General features: G+C 48.2%; 1 protein-coding gene across 2 annotated transcripts in view; it reads right to left on the bottom strand.

The window, feature by feature from the left end:
- Positions 1–1582: 1582 nt before the first annotated feature.
- The window catches only part of LOC119931531 (myosin-1-like), a 67958-nt gene continuing 48844 nt past the window's right edge, over positions 1583–20696 (bottom strand). For both annotated transcript variants that reach the window (XM_038750285.1, XM_038750286.1), the window contains exons 27-38: positions 19622–19740; positions 15558–15754; positions 13195–13378; positions 12953–13118; positions 10688–10812; positions 9333–9641; positions 7267–7470; positions 4825–4950; positions 4552–4722; positions 4367–4471; positions 4182–4277; positions 1583–1756 (exon numbers count right to left, since the gene is read on the bottom strand). In XM_038750285.1, coding sequence (XP_038606213.1) covers positions 1604–1756; positions 4182–4277; positions 4367–4471; positions 4552–4722; positions 4825–4950; positions 7267–7470; positions 9333–9641; positions 10688–10812; positions 12953–13118; positions 13195–13378; positions 15558–15754; positions 19622–19740 — 1955 coding nt within the window. In that variant the 3' untranslated portion in view covers positions 1583–1603. The remainder of the gene's footprint in view (positions 1757–4181; positions 4278–4366; positions 4472–4551; positions 4723–4824; positions 4951–7266; positions 7471–9332; positions 9642–10687; positions 10813–12952; positions 13119–13194; positions 13379–15557; positions 15755–19621; positions 19741–20696) is intronic.

Here is a 20696-nt window from a genome sequence, read left to right on the forward strand (position 1 = left end):
TGTCGGTTGAATAATAATAATAATAATGATGGCATTTATAAAGCGCTTACTATGTGCAAAGCACTGTTCTAAGCGCTGGGGAGGTTACAAGGTGATGAGGTTGTCCCACGGGGGGCTCACAGTCTTCATCCCCATTTTATGGGTGAGGTAACTGAGGCCCAGAGAAGTGAAGTGACTTGCCCAAAGTCACACAGCTGACAATTGGCGGAGCGGGGATTTGAACCCATGACCTCTGACTCTGAAGCCCGGGCTCTTTCCACTGAGCCACGCTGCTTTGAATGAGAGAGAGGAGTCAAGGAGCCCCAGACTGAGCCCCCTTTTTCCTCTCCTCCTCCCCATCCCCCCTGCCCTACCTCCTTTCCCTCCCCACAGCACCTGGATATATGTTTGTACAGATCTATTACTCTATTTATTTTACTGGTACATATTTACTATTCTATTTTGTTAATGATATGTATCTAGCTTTATTTTTATTTATTCTGGTGACTTGACACCTGTCCACGTTTTGTTTTGTTGTCCATCTCCCCATTCTAGACTGTGAGCCCGTTGTTGGGTAGGGACCGTCTCTATATGTTGCCGACTTGTATTTCCCAAGCGCTTAGTACAGTGCTTTGCAGACAGTAAGCGCTCAATAAATACAATTGAATGAATGATGACACCTCAGTTGTGTGATACAGGCAGCGTGGCTCAGTGGAAACAGCCCGGGCTTTGGAGTCAGAGGTCATGAGTTCAAACCCCGGCTCCACCAATTGTCAGCCGTGTGACTTTGGGCAACTCACTTAATTCTCTGGGCCTCAGTACCTCATCTGTTAAATGGGAATTAAGACTGTGAGCCCCCCGTGGGACAAACTGATCACTTTGTAACCTCTCCAGCGCTTAGAACAGTGCTTTGCACATAGCACTTAATAAATGCCATTATTATTATTATTATTACAGAAACGATGGTGATGCCATCTATGGTGATAGGGAAGTCAGGGGGAGGGCAGGGTTTGGGCGGGAAGATAAGGAGTTTGGTTTTAGACAGGTTAAGTTCGAGGTGATAGGAGGACATTCAAGTACAGATGTTTTGAATAATAATAATGATGGCATTTATTAAGCGCTCATTTGGTGCAAAGCACTGTTCTAAGCGCTGGGGAGGTTACAAGGTGATCAGGTAGTCCCACAGTGGGTTCACAGTCTTAATCCTCATTTCACAGATGAGGGAACTGAGGCCCAGAGAAGTGAAGTGACTTGCCCAAAGTCACCCAGCTGACAATTGGCGGAGCCGGGGGTTTGAACCCATGACCTATGACTCCAAAGCCCGGGCTTTTTCCACTCAGCCAAACTGCTTCTCAATAATAGTCCTGTGCTCTGCACACGGTAAGCGCTCAATGAATGACCGAACCAAGTTGGCAGCCATGATCCCTGTCCAATATGTGCTTACAGTCAGAAAAAATATCAACATGCCAGAGAAGACTGGTTTTCAATTGCAAAAATTCCCTACAGTCTTTATTTCTTGGAAATAAAGGAGAGAACTGACAGTTACAACTGGCAGAGTGAGGAAGAATTTCACATTTTGTGTCTTCCTCCTCCTGCCGCCGCCGTCCAGTTGTTGGGAAGGGGATCATTCTTCGCTGACGACCTTGGTGTGCACCTCCCGGCTTTTGACCCGCAGCTTGTTGACTTGGGACTCGGCGATGTCCGCCCGCTCCTCCGCCTCCTCCAGCTCGTGCTGGATCTTGCGGAATTTGGAGAGGTTCACGTTGGACTGTTCCTCCTGGGGACGGAAAAGGACTTCTGAGAACCGAGGGTTCGCTTTTCCGAGCCTCCCCGGGTTAGGTGACACGGTTCCTTGGGGACGTTTTCCATTTTTGATCTGAAATCTCATCATTCTCTCATCTGCCGTTCAGGGTGCTCAAAAGCAGCGTGGCCTAGTGGCTAGAGCCTGGGCGTCTTGGGTTCTAATCCTGGCTCTTCCATTTGTCTGCTGTGTGACCTTGGGCAAGGCACTTCACTTCTCTGGGCCTCAGTTTCCTCATCTGTAAAAGGGGGATTCAATCCCTGCTCTTCCTCCCTCTTAGTCTGTGAGCTTCATGTGGGACGGGGACTGTGTCTAACTTGATTAGCTTGTATCTACCATAGTGCTTAGTACAGTGCTTGGAATGTAGGAAGTGCTGAACAAATACCACAGTCATTATTGTTATTATTGGAACTAGTTTGAGGGCTGGGCCCATTACCTTCTAATTTTATAGGATAATAATAATAATAATGACATTTTATTAAGCGCTTACTAGATGCAAAGCACTGTTCAAAGTGCTGGGGAGGTTACAAGGTGATCAGGTTGTCCCACGGGGGGCTCACAGTCAATCCCCATTTTGCAGATGTGGTAACTGAGGCACAGAGAATCAATCAATCGTATTTATTGAGCACTTACTGTGTGCAGAGCACTGTACTAAGCGCTTGGGAAGTACAAGTTGGCAGCATATAGAGACGGTCCCTACCCAACAGTGGGCTCACAGTCTAGAAGGGGGAGACAGAGAACAAAACAAAACATATTAACAAAATAAAATAAATAGAATAGATATGTACAAGTAAAATAGAGTAATAAATAAATAGAGTAATAATAGACAAATAAATAGAGGAATAGAGAATAGAGAAGTGAAGTGACTTACCCAAAGCCACACAGCTAACAATTGGCGGAGCCGGGATTTGAACCCATGACCACTCACTCCAAAGCCCATGCTCTTTTCACTGAGCCACGCTGCTTCTCTATTCAATTCATTCAATCGTATTTATTGTGCACTTACTGTGTGCAGAGCACTGTATTAAGAGCTTGGGAAGTACAAGTTGGCAACATGTAGAGACGATCCCTACCCAACAGCGGGCTCACAGTCTGGAAGGGGGAGACAGACAACAAGACATATTAACAAAATAAACTAAACAGAATAAATGTGCAAGTAAAATAAATAAATAGAGTAATAAAGGATGCCATATGCTTATATGTGCATATATATGTATAAATATTTGTGTGTGCATATATATTAATTTTTTAATGGTATTTGTTAAGCGCTTACTATGTGCCAGACTCTGTTCTAAGCACTGGGGTAGATACAAGCTAATGAATTTGGACACGGTCCCTGTCCCACGTGGGGCTCACGGTCTTAATCCCCATTTTACAGATGAGGAAACTGAGGTCCAGAAAAGTGAAGTGACTTGACCGAAGTCACACAGCAGACCAGTGTCAGCACTGAGACTAGATTCCCAGGCCTGGGCTCCAGCCCCTTGGCCACGTTGTATCCCAAGTTCCCAGGACAGTGGTTGGTATCCAGTATGTGTTTAGTAGCACATGGTAAGTGCTGAATAAATACCACGGATTGGGTGTCCAGTACAGTGCCCAACACCCAGCAAGCCCCCGAATAATGAATCTGGAATAGTGGTCTCCACCTAGAACTGCATTTTGCCCATTTTAAGGGCCCAGCATAGCTCTTTGTCGGTGGTAATACCCAATACAGAGCCCTGTCTCCAGTGGGCGACCAGTACAGAGCTCTTCCCCTAGTAGGTGCCCCGTATAGAGCTCTGGGTATACAGCAGGTTCCCAGTTAGAGGGCTCTGTAATCAGCAGCCACCTAGGGAAGTAGGTAACCACTACAGCACCCTGCATAGATTAGGTGCTCAGGACACGTCCGATCCATGCCATTGGGGAATTCTTTGTACTTCATTCATTCAATCGTATTTATTGAGCGCTTACTGTGTGCAAAGCACTGGACTAAGCGCTTGGGAAGTACAAGTCAGCAACATTTAGAGACGGTCCCTACCCAACAGCGGGCTCACAGTCTAGAAGGGGGAGACAGACAACAAAACATATCAACAAAATAAAATAAATAGAATAAATATGTACAAGTAAAATAAAGAGTAATAAATATGTACAAACATATGTAATAAGAATAATGGCATTTGTTAAGCGCTTACTATGTGCAAAGCACTGTTCTAAGCACTAGGGGAGGATACAAGGTGATCAGGTTGTCCCACGTGGGGCTCACAGTCTTCATGCCCATTTTACAGAGGAGGGAACTGAGGCCCAGAGAAGTGAAGTGACTTGCCCAGGGTCACACAGCTGACAATTGGCGGAGCTGGGATTTGAACCCATGACCTCTGACCCCCAAGCCCGGGCTCTTTCCATTAAGCCACGCCGTAATACTCACAGCTTCCTCCGCTTGCCGCTTGTAGGCTTTCACTTTGGCCTGCAGTTTGTCCACCAGGTCCTGGAGCCGGAGGACGTTCTTGCGGTCTTCCTCCGTCTGGAAGAGAAGGCCAGTGAGTTGTCCGGCCCGCGGGGCCCGTTGCCGCCCTCCCACGCGGGCTCGAGCCAGCGGTACAATTGGCCTACCTGGTAAGTGAGCTCCTTCACTCTCCTCTCGTGTTTGCGCAGACTCTTCACGGTCTCCACGTTGCGCTTCTGTTCGCCCTCCACCTCGCCTTCCAGCTCGCGGACCTGGGACGAGACGGGGACGAGTTGGAGCCCGCGCGTCCCCACCCCGGACGGACCGGCGGGCGAGGAGGTGGGATACGCACCCGGGCCTCCAGCTTCTGGATCTGCTTCTTGCCCCCCTTGAGGGCCAGCTGCTCGGCCTCATCCAGGCGAAGCTGCAGGTCCTTCACCGTCTGCTCCAGGTTCTTCTTCATCCTCTCCAGGTGGGCACTGGTGTCCTGCTCCTTCTTCAGCTCCTCGGCCATCATGGCAGCCTAAGGACGGCGAAACCCAAGGCCTCAGGGACCCCAGAGGGGCTGGGGAATTGCCCCCCGGGATGTGGGGACGGATGTCGGGAGGGATGCCCCTTGGCTTACATCAGTGATGGCCTTCTTGGCCTTCTCTTCGGCGTTGCGAGCCTCCTGGACCACTTCCTCCACTTCAGCCTGGAGCTGGGAGATGTCCGTTTCCAGCTTCTTCTTGGTGTTGATGAGACTGGTGTTCTGTTCCAAACCAAGTGATACAGCACAGTGTGACCAAAACATTCATCTGTTCGATCATATTTATTGAGCGCTTACTGTGCACAGAGCACTGTACTAAGTGCTGGGGAGAGTGCGATACAACAATATGACTGACACATTCACTACTTCCATCCTGGTGCCCGTGTCTGAGAAGGAGGGGCTGCCTTCTCTAGACTGTGAGCCCGTTGTCGGGTAGGGACCGTCTCTAGATGTTGCCAACTTGTACTTCCCAAGCGCTTAGTCCAGTGCTCTGCACACAGTAAGCGCTCAATTGAAAGAATAAATGAACAAGTCCTTCCCGCCTCTCCCAGCCTCTGTTTCCACCGAGGCATTTCTTTTTATGGTATTTGTTAAGCGTCTTCTAGGTGCCAGGTGCTGTACAAAGTGCTGGGGTCGAACCAGCACTTAGAACAGTGCTTTGCACATAGTAAGCGCTTAATAAATGGCATTATTATTATTATCCAAGGGAATCAGGTTGGACACAGTCCCTGTTCCACATGGGGCTCACAGTCTTTCATTCATTCAATCATATTTACTGAGCACTTACTGTGTGCAGAGCACTGTACTAAGCACTTGGGAAGTACAAGTTGGCAACATATAGAGATGGTCCCAACCCAACAGCGGGCTCACAGTCTAGAAGGGGGAGATGGACAACAAAACATATTAACAAATTAAAATAAATAGAATAAATATGTACAAGTAAAATAAATAGGGTAATAAATCTGTACAAACATATATACAGGTGTTGTGGGGAGGGGACGGAGGTAAGGTGGGGGATGAGGAGGGGGAGAGGAAGGAGGGGGCTGAGTGTGGGAAGGTCTCCTGGAGGAGGTGAGCTCTCATAGGGCTTTGAAGGGAGGAAGAGAGCGAGCTTGGCGGATGTGCGGAGGGAGGGCATTCCGGGCCGGGGGAGGACGTGGGCCGGGGGTCGACGGTGGGACAGGTGAGAATGAGGCCCAGTGAGGAGGTGAGCGGTGGCAGAGAAGCGGAGGGTGCGGGCTGGGCTGGAGAAGGAAAGAAGGGAGGTGAGGTAGGAGGGGACTAGGGGATGGACAGCTTTGAAGCCGAGACTGAGGAGTCCAGAGGTGGCCAGGTTAATCCCCATTTTACAGATGAGGCAACTGAGGCCAAGAGAAGTGGAAGTGACTGGCCCAAGGTCACCTAGCAGACAAGGGGCAGAGCCAGGATGAGAACCTGGGTCCTTCTGACTCTCAGATCCGGCCTAGTCACTAGGCAACACTGCTTCTTAGGCATTTGCCAGGAGCCAGGATTCTGTTCCCCTTCAAGGCCCTACTGAGAGCTCACCTCCTCCAGGAGGCCTTCCCAGACTGAGCCCCCTCCTTCTTCTCCCCCTTGTCCCCCTCTCCATCCCCCGTCTCACCTCCTTCCCTTCCCCACAGCACGTGTATATATGTATATATGTTTGTACAGATTTATTACTCTATTGATTTATTTTACTTGTACATATCTATTCAATTTATTTTATTTTGTTAATATGTTTGGTTTTGTTCTCTGTCTCCCCCTTCTAGACTGTGAGCCCACTGTTGGGTAGGGACTGTCTCTATATGTTGCCAACTTGTACTTCCCAAGCGCTTAGTACAGTGCACTGCACACAGTAAGTGCTCAATAAATACAATTGATTGATTGATTGTCCCCAACCAGGGGCTGGGTTGGGGGACACTGGACCCTCCCTCCCTTCATTCGTTCATATTTATTCATTCAATCGTATTTATTGAGCGCTTACTGTGTGCAGAGCACTGGACTAAGCACTTGGGAAGTACAAGTCGGCAACATATAGAGATGGTCCCTACCCAGCAACGGGCTCACAGTCTAGAAGGGGGTGACGGACAACAAGACGAAACATGTGGACGGGTGTCAAGTCGTCGGAACAAATAGAAATAAAGCTAGATGCACATCATTAACAAAATAAATAGAATAGTAAATATGTGCAAGTCAAATAAATAGAGTAATAAATCTGTACAAACATATATACAGGGGATGTGGGGAGGGGAAGGAGGTGGGACAGGGGGATGGGGAGGAGGAGAGGAAAAAGGGGGCTCAGTCTGGGAAGGCCTCTTGGAGGAGGTGAGCTCTCCTTAGGGCACCAAGTGGCAGAACCAGGATTAGAACCCAGGTCCTTCGGAGTCCAAGACCAGTGGTCTCTCAGCTAGGCCTCGCTGCTAGAACAGAGCACCGAGACCCGGCCCCAGGTGGGAGAAGGGAGGAGGGGGCGGAAGAAGCAGGGGAGGAGATGTGGAGCAGCGGCGGGGGAGTGGATTAGGCCGAGCGGACTGTCACCTGGGTGTGCAGCAGCTGGACGCGCTCGCTGGCGTCCAGCAGCTCCTGCTCGGCGATCTTGCGGCTCCTCTCGGTCTGCTCCAGGGCCGCGTGGAGCTCCTCCACCTCGGCCTGCAGCAGGTTGGCCCGGCGCTCCACCATGGCCAACTGCTCCTTCAGGTCTTCTTGCCCGCGGAGGGCATCGTCCAGGTGCAGCTGTGTGTCCTAACAGTAATAACGATGTTACTTGTTTAGCGCCTACGAGGTACCAGGAGCTGTACTAAGCGCTGAGGGAGATACAAGCAGCGTGGCTCAGTGGAAAGAGCAGGGGCTTTGGAGTCAGTGGTTGTGGGTTGACATCCCGGCTCCGCCAGTTGTCAGCTTTGTGACTTGGGCAAGTCACTTCTCTGCGCCTCAGTTACCTCATCTGGAAAATGGGGATTGACTGTGAGCCCCCCGTGGGGCAAGCTGATCACCTTGGAACCTCCCCAGCGCTTAGAACAGTGCTTTGCACATAGTAAGCGCTTAATAAATGCCATCATTATTATCATTATTACAAGCAAATCTAGCTGGACACAGTACTTGTCCCATGAGGGTCTCACTGTCTCCATCCCTGTTTTACAGATGAGGTAACGGAGGCACAGAGGAGAGAATAATAATAATAATGATGGCATTTATTAAGTGCTTACTATGTGCAAAGCACTGTTCTAAGCACTGGGGGGGATACAAGGTGATCAAGTTGTCCCACGTGGGGCTCACAGTCTTAATCCCCATTTTACAGATGAGGGAACTGAGGCTCAGAGAAGTTACGTGACTTGCCTGAGGTCACACGTCAGATAAGTGGCGGAGCTGGGATTTGAACCCATAGCCTCCTAACTCCCAGGCCAGGGCTCTATCTACGCCAGGCCGCTTCTCTGCCCGGGAGAGAAGAGGGCTCCTTTAGCCAGTGGCTGGTTTGAGCCAGATGTTGTTTGCTTTTTTCTTTGTCGATCAATCAGTCAAGCAGTTGTATTTGTTGGGCGCTGATGGCTTGCTGAGCACTGTACTAAACACTCAGGAGACTAAAAATAATAATAATAATAATGGCATTTATTAAGCACTTACTATGTGCAAAGCACTGTTCAAAGCTCTGGGGAGGTTACAAAGTGATCGGTTGTCTCATGGGGGGCTCACAGTCTTAATCTCCATTTTCCAGATGAGGTAACTGAGGCACAGAGAAGTGAAGTGACTTGCCGAAAGTCACACAGCTGACAATTGTAACGTGGCTCAGTGGAAAGAGCCTGGGCTTGGGAGTCAGAGGTCATGGGTTCAAATGCCGGCTCCACCGCTTGTCAGCTGTGTGGCTTTGGGCAAGTCATTTCACTTCTCTGGGCCTCAGTTCCCTCATCTATAAAATGGGGATAAAGACTGAGAGCCATGTGGGACAATGTGATCACCTTGTATCCCCCCAGCGCTTAGAATGGTGCTTCGCACATAGTAAGGGCTTAATAAATGCCATCATTATTATTATTATTAATTTGCAGAGCAGGGATTTGAACCCACGACCCCTGACTCCAAAGCCCGGCCTCTTTCCACTGACGCACGCTGCTTCTCTACAGTACAGTACAGCGCTACAGTACAACAGAAAAGTGGTGGAGCTGGGATAATAATAATAATGATGGTATTTAAGCGCTTACTATGTGCAAAGCACCGTTCTAAGCGCTGGGGAGGTTACAAGGTGATCAGGTTGTCCCACGGGGGGCTCACAGTTTTAATCCCCATTTTCCAGATGAGGTAACTGAGGCCCAGAGAAGTGAAGTGACTGGCCCAAAGTCACAAAGCTGACAGTTGGCGGAGCTGGGATTTGAACCCATGACCTCTGACTCCAAAGCCCGGGCTCTTTCCACTGAGCCATGCTGCTTCAATGGGGATTAAGATAGTGAGAGATCTCACTATCTGGATGAACCTAGATGAGAACGCAGGTTCCCTGAATCCCAGGCCTGTGTTTTCTTCCTCTCTCTCTCGGCCTTGCTGCATGGCCAAGACCCTCAGGACAAACTGGTCATTTCTGTCGGATGCAACAGGGGGTCAGGAGCAGAAACACCCACCTTGAGGATTCCCTGGATGTTCCTGAAGTTCCTCAAGGCCTCAGCTGCCTGGCGGTTGGCGTGGCTCAGCTGGACCTCCATCTCGTTCAGATCCCCCTCCATCTTCTTCTTGATGCGGATGGCGTCGTTCCGGCTCCGGATCTCGGCGTCCAGCGCAGTCTGCATGGACTCCACCACCCTGAGGTGATTCCTCTTCAGCTGGTCGATCTCCTCGTCCTTCTCCGCTATCTTCCGGTCGACCTCCGACTTGACCTGGTTCAGCTCCAGCTGGATGCGGAGGATCTTGCTCTCTTCGTGTTCCAGGGATGCCTGCGGCATAGTACGAGGTATTTAAGCGCTTACTATGTGCCATGCTCTCTTCTGAGCTCTGGGGGTGACACAAAGTAATCAGGTTGGACAGCGTCCCTGTCCCACGTGGGGCTCACTGTCTTAATCCCCATTTTCCAGATGAGGTAACCGAGGCCCAGGGAAGTGAAGTGACTTCCCAAGGTCACACAGCAGGCAAGCGGCGGAGCCGGGATTAGAACCCAGCTCCTTCTGACTCCAGGGCCTGGGTTCTACCAGTAGGCCATGCTGCTTCCTGGTGGCCGCGTGGTGACGGAGTGACGGTTTTTGGGTTTCCCCCATTCGCTGCATCAGGGGAAGCAAGCGTTGAAGGTGGGCAAGCCTGGAGGTTTGGGGCTCAACTCATCATCATCAATCGTATTTATTGAGCGCTTACTGTGTGCAGAGCACTGTACTAAGCGCTTGGGAAGTACAAGTTGGCAACATATAGAGACAGTCCCTACCCAACAGTGGGCTCACAGTCTAAAAGGGGGAGAGAGAGAACAAAACCAAACATACTAACAAAATAAAATAAATAGAATAGATATGTACAAGTAAAATAAATACATAAATATCTATAATTCTATTTATTTTAATGGTATTGATGCCTGTCTACTTGTTTTGTTGTCTGTCTCCCCCTTCTAGACTGTGAGCCCGTTGTTGGGTAGGGACCGTCTCTATCTGTTGCTGAACTGTACTTTCCAAGCGCTTTGTACAGTGCTCCGCACAGAGTAAGTGCTCAATAAATATGATTGAATGAGTGAATGAATTCCGCAGGCCACAACCTACTTTGATTATTTTATTCATGATGTGTATATATCTATAATTCTATTTATTTTAATGGTATTGATGCCAGTCTACTTGTTTTGTTGTCTGTCTCCCCCTTCTAGACTGTGAGCCTGTTGTTGGGTAGGGACCGTCTCTATCTGTTGCTGAACTGTACTTTCCAAGCGCTTTGTACAGTGCTCCGCACATAGTAAGCGCTCAATAAATACGATTGAATGAATGACAAAACTCTGTGACATCTGTACCTCCGCTTCCTCCAGGGCGGCCTGAAGTTCACTCTTCTCTTGCTCAATCTGCTTCTTGACTTTCTCCAGCTCGTGGATGTGTTTCCCTCCTTCGGCGATCTGCTCGGTGAGGTCGGAGATCTCCTCTGTCGGAGAAAGGGACAGGGACGGGTTTGGTCCGATGGCCCGCGACTGAGGGGGAGGAGAACCCTGCCCACCCCTTGGAGGGGGGGAGAAAGAGAGAGAGAAAAGGAGACAGAGGAAAGAGAGAAAGGAAAGAGGGGAAAAAATAGAGAAGAGAGCAGAGAGAGAAGAGAGAGTGGAAAAAAAGAGGAGAAAGATAATAATAATAATGGCATTCATTCATTCAATCGTATTGAGCACTTTGTGCAGAGCACTGTACTAAGCGCTTGGGAAGTACAAGTTGGCAACATATAGAGACAGTCAACCCAACAAATGGGCTCACAGTCTAGAATGGGGAGACAGACAATAAAACAAAACACGTGGACAGGTGTCAAGTCATCACAATAAATATCTACCCCAGCACTTAGTACTTGGCACGTAGTAAGTGTTTAACAAAAACCGTTATTATTCTTCTTCTCGGGGCCTCAGTTTCCTCATCTTTAAAATGGGGATGAAGATGTGATGTCTTACTATGTCTTACTATGTGCAAAGCACTGTTCTAAGCATTGGGGAGGTTACAACATGATCAGGTTGTCCCACAAGGGCTCACAGTCTTAATCCCCATTTTACAGATGAGGGAACTGAGGCCCAATGAAGTGAAGTGACTTGCCCAAAGTCACACAGCTGACAAGTGGTGGAGCTAGGATTCGAATCCATGACCTCTGACTCCAAAGCCCGGGCTCTTTCCACTGAGCCATGCTGCTTCTCTGAGATGAGAGAGAGAAAAAGAGTAGAGAAACAGAGAGCGAGAAAACAGAGAGAGGAGAGAAACAGAGTGAGAAGAGAACAGAAAGAGAGAGCAGAGAGAACCGAGAGAAAACAGAAATGAGAGAGGAGAGGGAACAAAGAGATAGAGAGGAGAGAAAGAGAGAGTGAAAGATGGAGACCCCCAGGGAAAAGAGACAGAGAGAGGGGACAGAAACAGAGAGGAGGGAGAAACAGAGGAGAGAAACAGTGAAAAGAGAGAAGAGAACAGAGAGAAAAAAGAGAGAACAGAGAAAAAAGAAACAGAAATGAGAGAGAAGAGAACAAAGAGATAGAAGAGGAGAGAAAGACGAGAGACAGAGAGCCCCAGGGAAAAGAGAGAGAGGAGAGAGAAACAGAGAGAAGAGTGAGAAACAGAGAGGAGAGAAACAGAGTGAAAAGAGAGAAGAGAACAGAAAGAGAGAATAAAGATAGAACAGAGAAAAAAGAAACAGAAATGAGAGAGGAGAGAGAACAAAGAGATAGAGAGAAGAGGAGAGACAGAGCGAGATATAGAGACCCCCAGGGAAAAGACAGAGAATAGAGAAACAGGGAGAGGAGAGAGAAACAGTGAAAAGAGAACAGAAAGAGAGAACAGAGAGAAAAAAACAGAAATGAGAGAGGAGAGAGAACAAAGAGATAGAGAGGAGAGGGAGAGCGAGATATAGAGACCCCCAGGGAAAAGAGACAGAGAATAGAGAAACGGAGAGAGGAGAGAGAAGAGAGAGAAAGAGTGAAAAGAGAACAGAAAGAGAGAACAAAGAGAGAACAGAGAGAAAAAACAGAAATGAGAGAGGAGAGAGAACAAAGAGATAGAGAGAAGAGGAGAGAGTGAGATATAGAGACCCCCAGGGAAAAGAGACAGAGAGAGAATAGAGAAACAGAGAGAGGAGAGAGAAGAGAGAGAAAGAGTGAAAAGAGAACAGAAAGAGAGAACAAAGAGAGAACAGAGAGAAAAAACAGAAATGAGAGAGGAGAGAGAACAAAGAGATAGAAGAGGAGAGAGCAAGAGATAGAGACTCCTAGGGAAAAGAGACAGAGAGAATAGAGAAACAGAGAGAGGAGCGAGAAACAGAGGGAGGAGCAAAACAGAATGAAAAGAGATAAGAGAACGGAAAGAGAGAACAGAGAGAAAAAAGGAACAGAAATGAGAGAGGAGAGAACAAAGAGATAGAAGAGGAGAGAAAGAGAGAGCAAGAGACAGAGACCCCCAGGGAAAAGAGACAGAGAGAGGAGCAGCTGAGAGTGAAGAGAACAGAGAGAACAAAGAGAGAACAGAGAAAAAAACAGAAATGAGAGAGAGAGAACAGATAGAAGAGAGAAAGAGAGAGCGAGAGACAGAGACCCCCAGGAACTCACGCTGCAGGTTCTTGTTCTCGCGCTTCAACGTCTCCAAGTGGTCCAGAGACTCCTCGTAGGCGTTCTTCATCTTGAACAGCTCCGTGCTCAGCGAGCGGGACTCCTTCTGAGACGCCTCCAGCTCGGCCTGGGTCTCCTCGTATTTCTGCTTCCATTCTGCCAGGACCTGGAGAAGGGGAAATCATCGGTCTAGGCCCCGGAGGAAGCCAGCCGGCGAGGTAGCCGGGAGGCGAACGTCCTACCTTGTCGAAGTTCCTCTGCTTCTTATCGAGGGCGGCGCAGGCGGCATTGGTCCTCTCCACGTCGATCATGAGATCCTCCACCTCGTTCTGCAGCCGCTGCTTGGTCTTCTCCAGGGACGCGCATTTGGCGTTGACGGCTTCCACGTGCTCCTCGGCTTCCTGCAGACGCTGAGCCAACTTCTTCCTGCAGAGCCCCATGAGGAACACGAAGGAGATAAGTGACCCGAGGCGGAATCGAATGGACGTCAACCATTCCCATCGTGGGCCTGTTCATGGTTCTTCCTGGAAGCCATTCGTTCATTCAATCACATTTACCGAGCACTTACAGTGTGCCGAGCCCTGTACTGAGCACTTGGGAGAGTCCAATAAACGGACACATTCCCTGTCTAATAATAGTAATAATAATGGTGGCATTTGTTAAGCGCTTACTATGTGCAAAGCACTGTTCTAAGCACTGGGGGGGCTGCAAGGTGATCAGGTTGTCCCACTTGGGGCTCACAGTCTAAATCCCCATTTTCCAGATGAGGTAACTGAGGCACAGAGAAGTTAAGTGGCTTGCCCAAGGTCACACAGCTGATAAGTGGCAGAGCTGGGATTCGAACCCATGACCTCGGACTCCCAAGCCCTCGCTCTTTCCACTGAGCCACGCTGCTTCCCCAAAGAGCTGACGGGAATTAGGCCCAAGGCCCGAGCTGGTTGAGAGTGGGTTGGCACGAATCTGCCACAGTTTAGGAAGTAGGAAGTAGTTTTAGGAAGGAGAAGTAGCGTGGCTCAGTGGAAATAATAATAATAATAATGGAATTTAGTGCTTACTATGTGCAAAGCACTGTTCTAAGCGCTGGGGAGGGTACAAAGTGATCCAGTTGTCCCACGGGGGGCTCACAGTCTTAATCCCCACTTTACAGATGAGGTAACTGAGGCCCAGAAAAGTGAAGTGACTTGCCCAAAGTCACCCAGCTGACAATTGGCAGAGCAGAGATTTGAACCCATGACCTCTGACTCCCAAGCCCGGGTTCTTTCCACTGAGCCACACTGCTTCTCTCTTCCCAGAGCCTGGGCTTTGGAGTCAGAGGTCATGGGTTCAAATCCTGACTCCACTGCTTGTCAGCTGGGCATGTGACTTAACTTCTCTGTGCCTCAGTTACCTCATCTGTAAAATGGGGATTAAGACTGTGAGCTCCACATGGGACAACCTTATCATACTGTAACCTTCCCAGCACTGAGAACAGTGCTTTGCACACAGTAAGCGCTTAATAAATGCTATTATTATAAATCACCTTGTAACTTCCTCAGTGCTTAGAACAGTGCTTTGCACACAGTAAGCGCTTAATGCTATTATTATAAATCACCTTGTAACCTCCTCAGTGCTTAGAACAGTGCTTTGCACATAGTAAGCGCTTAATAAATGCCATTAAAAAAAAAATGCCGGCTCCGCCAACTGTCAGCTGTGTGACTTTGGGCAAGTCACTCACTTCTCTGGGCCTCAGTTCCCTCATCTGGAAAATGCGGATTAAGACTGTGAGCCCCCCGTGGGACAACTTGTTCACCTTGTAACCTCCCCAGTACTTAGAACAGTGCTTGGCACATAGTAAGGGCTTAATAAATGCCATTAAAAAAAAAAATGCCGGCTCCGCCAACTGTCAGCTGTGTGACTTTGGGCAAGTCACTTCACTTCTCTGGGCCTCAGTTCCCTCATCTGGAAAATGGGGATGAAGACTGTGAGCCCCCCGTGGGACAACCTGATCACCTTGGAACCTCCCCAGTGCTTCGAACAGTGCTTTGCACGTAGTAAGCGCTTAATAAATGCCATTAAAAAAAAAATTGCCGGCTCTGCCAACTGTCAGCTGTGTGACTTTGGGCAAGTCACTTCACTTCTCTGGGCCTCAGTTCCCTCATCTGGAAAATGGGGATGAAGACCGTGAGCCCCCCGTGGGACAACCTGATCACCTTGGAACCTCCCTAGTGCTTAGAACAGTGCTTGGCACATAGTAAGGGCTTAATAAATGCCATCATTCAGTGCCCGGGGGAGATGTTTGCCAATCGTTTTCACGGCCCCGAGGCTGTCGGCCCATCAATCAATCGTACTGAGCACTTACTGTGTGCAGAGCACTGTACTAAGCGCTTGGGAAGTCCAAGTTGGCAACATATAGAGACGGTCCCTACCCAACAGTGGGCTCAGTCTAGAAGGGGGAAGCGTTTAGTACAGTGCTCTGCACACAGTAAGCGCTCAATAAATACGATTGATTGATTGATCGTGGGCAGGGGATGCGCCTGTTCTGTTGTTCTATTAACTCTCCCACAGTGCTCTGCACACATTAAGCGCTCAGTAAATGCCATTCTACGTCTAAATCCGGTGCACCTACTTGGCCTCCTCCAGTTCTTCCGTGCGTTGGATGGCGTCGGTCTCGTACTTGGTCCTCCACTGGGCGACCTCGCTGTTGGCCTTGGACATGGCCCTCTGCAGCTCGGCCTTGGCTTCCTGCTCCTCCTCGTATTGCTCCCGCAGCAGGTCGCAGTCGTGGCGGGAGGACTGGAGGGCGTGGGCCAGGGCGTTCTTGGCCTGGGGGAGAGGGGGAGACGAGCCAGGGGTCAACACCCCTTTGGGGGTTCAGGGGTTCATTCATTCACCCGTGCTTATTGAGCGCTTAATAATAATAATGACATTTAATAATGGCATTTATAAAGCGCTTGCTATGTGCCACGCACTGCTCTAAGCGCTGGGGAGGTTACAAGGTGATCAGGTTGGCCCACGGAGGGCTCACGGTCTTCATCCCCATTTTCCAGATGAGGGAACTGAGCGTGCTTAATGATAATAATGGCATTTGTAAAGCACTTACTATGTGCCACGCACTGCTCTAAGCGCTGGGGAGGTTACAAGGTGATCAGGTTGGCCCACGGGGGGCTCACAGTCTTTATCCTCATTTTCCAGATGAGGGAACTGAGCGTGCTTATTGAGCGCTTAATAATAATAATGACATTTAATAATGGCATTTATAAAGCGCTTGCTATGTGCCACGCACTGTTCTAAGCACTGGGGAGGTTACAAGGTGATCAGGTTGGTCCCACGGGGGGCTCACAGTCTTCATCCCCACTTTCCAGATGAGGGAACTGAGCGTGCTTATTGAGCGCTTAATGATAACAATGACATTTAATAATGGCATTTATAAAGTGCTTACTATGTTCCACGCACTGTTCTAAGCGCTGGGGAGTTTACAAGGTGATCAGATTGGCCCACGGGGGGCTCACAGTCTTCATCCCCATTATACAGATGAGGGAACTGAGGCCCAGAGAAGTGAAATGACTTGCCCAGAGTCACCCAGCTGGCAATTAGTGGAGCTGGGATTTGAACCCACGACCTCCGACTCCAAAGCCTGGGCTCTTTTCCACTGAGCCACGCTGCTTATAAAGCACTTACTATGCTTGGGAGACGAGCCAGGGGTCAACACCCCTTTGGGGTTCAGGGGTTCATTCATTCACCCGTGCTTATTGAGCGCTTAATAATAATAATAACATTTAATGATGGCATTTATAATGATAGCATTTATTAAGTGCTTACTATGTGCAAAGCCCTGTTCTAAGCGCTGGGGAGGTTACAAGGTGATCAGGTTGTCCCACATGGGGCTCACAGTCTTCATCCCCATTTTACAGATGAGGGAACTGAGGCCCAGAGAAGTGAAGTGACTTGCCCAGAGTCACTCAGCTGACAAGTGGCGGAGCCGGGATTTGAACCCACGACCTCTGACTCCAAAGCCCGGGCTCTTTTCCACTGAGCCACGCTGCTTATAAAGCACTTACTATAAAGCTTATAAAGCACTTACTATGCTTGGGAGACGAGCCAGGGGTCAACACCCTTTTGGGGTTCAGGGGTTCATTCATTCACCCGTGCTTATTGAGAGCTTAATGATAATGACATTTAATGATGGCATTTATAATGATAGCATTTATTAAGCGCTTACTATGTGCCACGCACTGTTCTAAGAGCTGGGGAGGTTACAAGGTGATCAGGTTGGCCCACGGGGGCCTCACAGTCTTCATCCCCATTTTACAGATGAGGGAACTGAGCATGATTATTGAGTGCTCAATAATAATAATGACATTTAGTAATGGCATTTATAAAGCACTTACTATGTGCCACGCACTGTTCTAAGCGCTGGGAAGGTTACAAGGTGATGAGGTTGTCCCACAGGGTGCTCACAGTCTTCACCCCCAATTTCCAGATGAGGGAACTGAGGCACAGAGAAGTGAAGTGACTTGCCCAGAGTCACCCAGCTGGCAATTGGCGGAGTGGGGATTTGAACCCATGACCTCTGGCTCCAAAACCCGGGCTCTTTCCACACGTACTATGTGCCGAGCACTGCACTTAGTCCTTGGGGGAGCATTCATTCATTCAATTGCATTTATTGAAGCGCTCACTGTGTGCAGAGCACTGTACTAAGCACTTGGGAGATCACTCATTCATTCGAGCGTATTTATAGAGCACTTATAATTAATTAATTAATTATGGCATTTATTAAGCGCTTACTATGTGCTAAGCACTGTTCTAAGCGCTGGGGAGGTTACAAGGTGATCAGGTTGCCCCATGGGGGGCGCACAGTCTTAATCCCCATTTTACAGATGAGGTAACTTGAGGCACAGAGAAGTGAAGTGACTTGCCCAGAGTCACACAGCTGGCAATTGGCAGAGCTGGGATTTGAACCCATGACCTCTGACTCCAAAACCTGGGCTCTTTCCACATGTACTGTGTGCCGAGCACTGCACTAAGTCCTTGGGGGAGCGTTCATTCATTCAATCTCATTTATTGAGCGCTTACTGTGTGCAGAGCACTGTATTCGCTCATTCAATCGTATTTATTGAGCGCTTTCTGTGTGCAGAGCACTGTACTAAGCGCTACTAAGCACTTGGGAGAGCACTTATTCATTCGATCATATTTATCAAGCACTTATGCGCAGAGCACTGTACTAAGCACTTGGAAGAGCATTCATTCATTCAGTAGTGTCAAATGCTTACTGTGGGCAGAGCACTAAATTAATAATAATAATTATGGTATTTGTTAAGCGTTCACTATGTGCAGAGCACTGTACTTAGCACTTGGAAGAGCATTCATTCGTTCAGTAGTATTTATCAAATGCTTACTGTGGGCAGAGCACTGTATTAATAATAATGATGCTATTTGTTAAGCGCTTACTATGTGCAGAGCACTGTATTAATAATAATAATGATGCTATTTGTTAAGCGCTTACTATGTGCAGAGCACTGTACTAAGCACTTGGAAAGCATTCATTCATTCAGTAGTATTTATCAAACGCTTACTGTGGGAAGAGCACTGTATTAATAATAATAATTATGGTATTTGTTAAGCGCTTACTATGTGCAGAGCACTGTACTAAGCACTTGGAAGAGCATTCCTTCATTCAGTAGTATTTATCAAACGCTTACTGTGGGCAGAGCACTGTGTTAATAGTAATAATGATTGTATTTGTTAAGCGCTTACTATGTGCCAAGCACTGTTCTAAGCGCTGGGATAGACACAAGGTAATCAGGTGGTCTCACGTGGAGCTCACAATCACAATTCCTATTTTACAGATGAGGTCCTTGAAGCACAGAGAAGTGAAGTGACTTGTCCAAATTTGCCCAGCAGGCAAGTGGCGGAGGCAGGATTAGAACCCACGACCTCTGGCTCCCAAGCCCGCGCTCTGAAGAAACAGCGTGGCTCACTGGAAAGAACACGGGTTTTGGAGTCAGGGGTCATGGGTTCGAATTCCGGCTCTGGCAATTGTCAGCTGGGTGACTTTGGTGAAGTCACTTCACTTCTCTGTGCTTCAGTTCCCTCATCTGTAAAATAGGGATTAAGACTGTGAGCCGCACGTGGGACAACCTGATCACCTTGTATCCCCCCAACGCTTAGAACAGTGCTTTGCACATAGTAAGCGCTTAACAAATACCATAGTTATTATTATTATTATTCTCTGGGCCTCGGTTCCCTCATCTGTAAAATGGGGATGAAGACTGTGAGCCCCCGTGGGACAACCTGATCGCCTTGTAACCTCCCCAGCTCTTAAAACAGTGCTTTGCACATAGGAAGCATTTAATAAATATCATCATCATCATCTTGCCACTAGGCCATGCTGCTTCCTCAGCGCTCGGGAGAGTCCAGTATAACCACAAGCAGTGTATAAGCACTGTATTAATAATAATAATTATAGTATTTAATTGTCAGCTGGGTGACAATTCCGCAGCTGCTCCGCGGAATCAGCCCGCTGTCGGGTAGGGCCCGTCTCTCCATGTTGCCAACTTGGACTTCCCAAGTGCTTAGTCCAGTGCTCTACACCCAGTAAGCGTTCAATAAATACGATCGAATGAGCGAACGAATCAGGCGACTTAAGGAAGCTCTGACCATCCGCTCCAAAGATGCTGATGGGAGACTCACTTTGGATTCTTCTTCAAGCTGCCTCTTGAGTTCCTCAACCTGCTGGGTGAAGGCTTGCTTGCCTCGGGACAGTTGGGACACCAGAGCTTCTTTCTCGTCCAGCTGGCGGGAAAACTCCCCTAGAACGGGAAATCGGAGGAATCGTCGGCATCCCAAACCGACGGCCCCGTTTTTGTGGTCCAGATTCAGCGATGCTAAAGTCTGTCCCCCCCATCTAGACTGTAAGCTCATGTGGACAGGCTTAGCACTGAGAGCACTTAAGAAATTCCATCTTTATCATTTGTGTATCTCCTTAGATCCAATCTCAATGGAATTTCTTTTCGTTTGTAGAAGATTCTTCACTCTCCTAAATCAGCACTATTTTTAAGATGCCACTTTAGCTTGGTGTCTTTGATCCATTGCTACTTTATGAGATGGATCAAACTGGAAAATGTAGATCAAAGAGAGCAGTAACAGAAAAAACCGTTTTTGGGGTCCAGATTCAGCGATGCTAAAGTCTGTGCCCCACCTCTAGACTGTAAACTCATGTGGACAGGCTTAGCACTGAGAGCACTTAAGAAATTCCATCTTTATCATTTGTGTATCTCCTTCTCAGATCCAATCTCAATGGAATTTCTTTTTGTTTGTAGAAGATTCTTCACTCTCCTAAATCAGCACTATTTTTAAGATGCCACGAGCTTTGTGGCTTTGATCCATTGCTACTTTATGAGATGGATCAAACTGGAAAATGTAGATCAAAGAGAGCAGTAACAGAAAAATCAGTTTTTGTGGTCCAGATTCAGCGATGCTAAAGTCTGTCCCCCCCACCTCTAGACTGTAAGCTCGTGTGGAGAGGCTTAGCACTGAGAGCACTTAAGAGATTCCATCGTTATCATTTGTGTATCTCCTTCTCAGATCCAATCTTAATGGAATTTCTTTTTGTTTGTAGAAGATTCTTCACTCTCCTAAATCAGCACTATTTTTAAGATGCCACTTGAGCTTTGTGGCTTTGATCCATTGCTACTTTATGAGATGGATCAAACTGGAAAATGTAGATCGAAGAGAGCAGTAACAGAAAAATCAGTTTTTGTGGTCC

Source organism: Tachyglossus aculeatus, chromosome 8 (genome assembly GCF_015852505.1).
Source record: "Tachyglossus aculeatus isolate mTacAcu1 chromosome 8, mTacAcu1.pri, whole genome shotgun sequence".
NCBI lineage: Eukaryota > Metazoa > Chordata > Mammalia > Monotremata > Tachyglossidae > Tachyglossus > Tachyglossus aculeatus.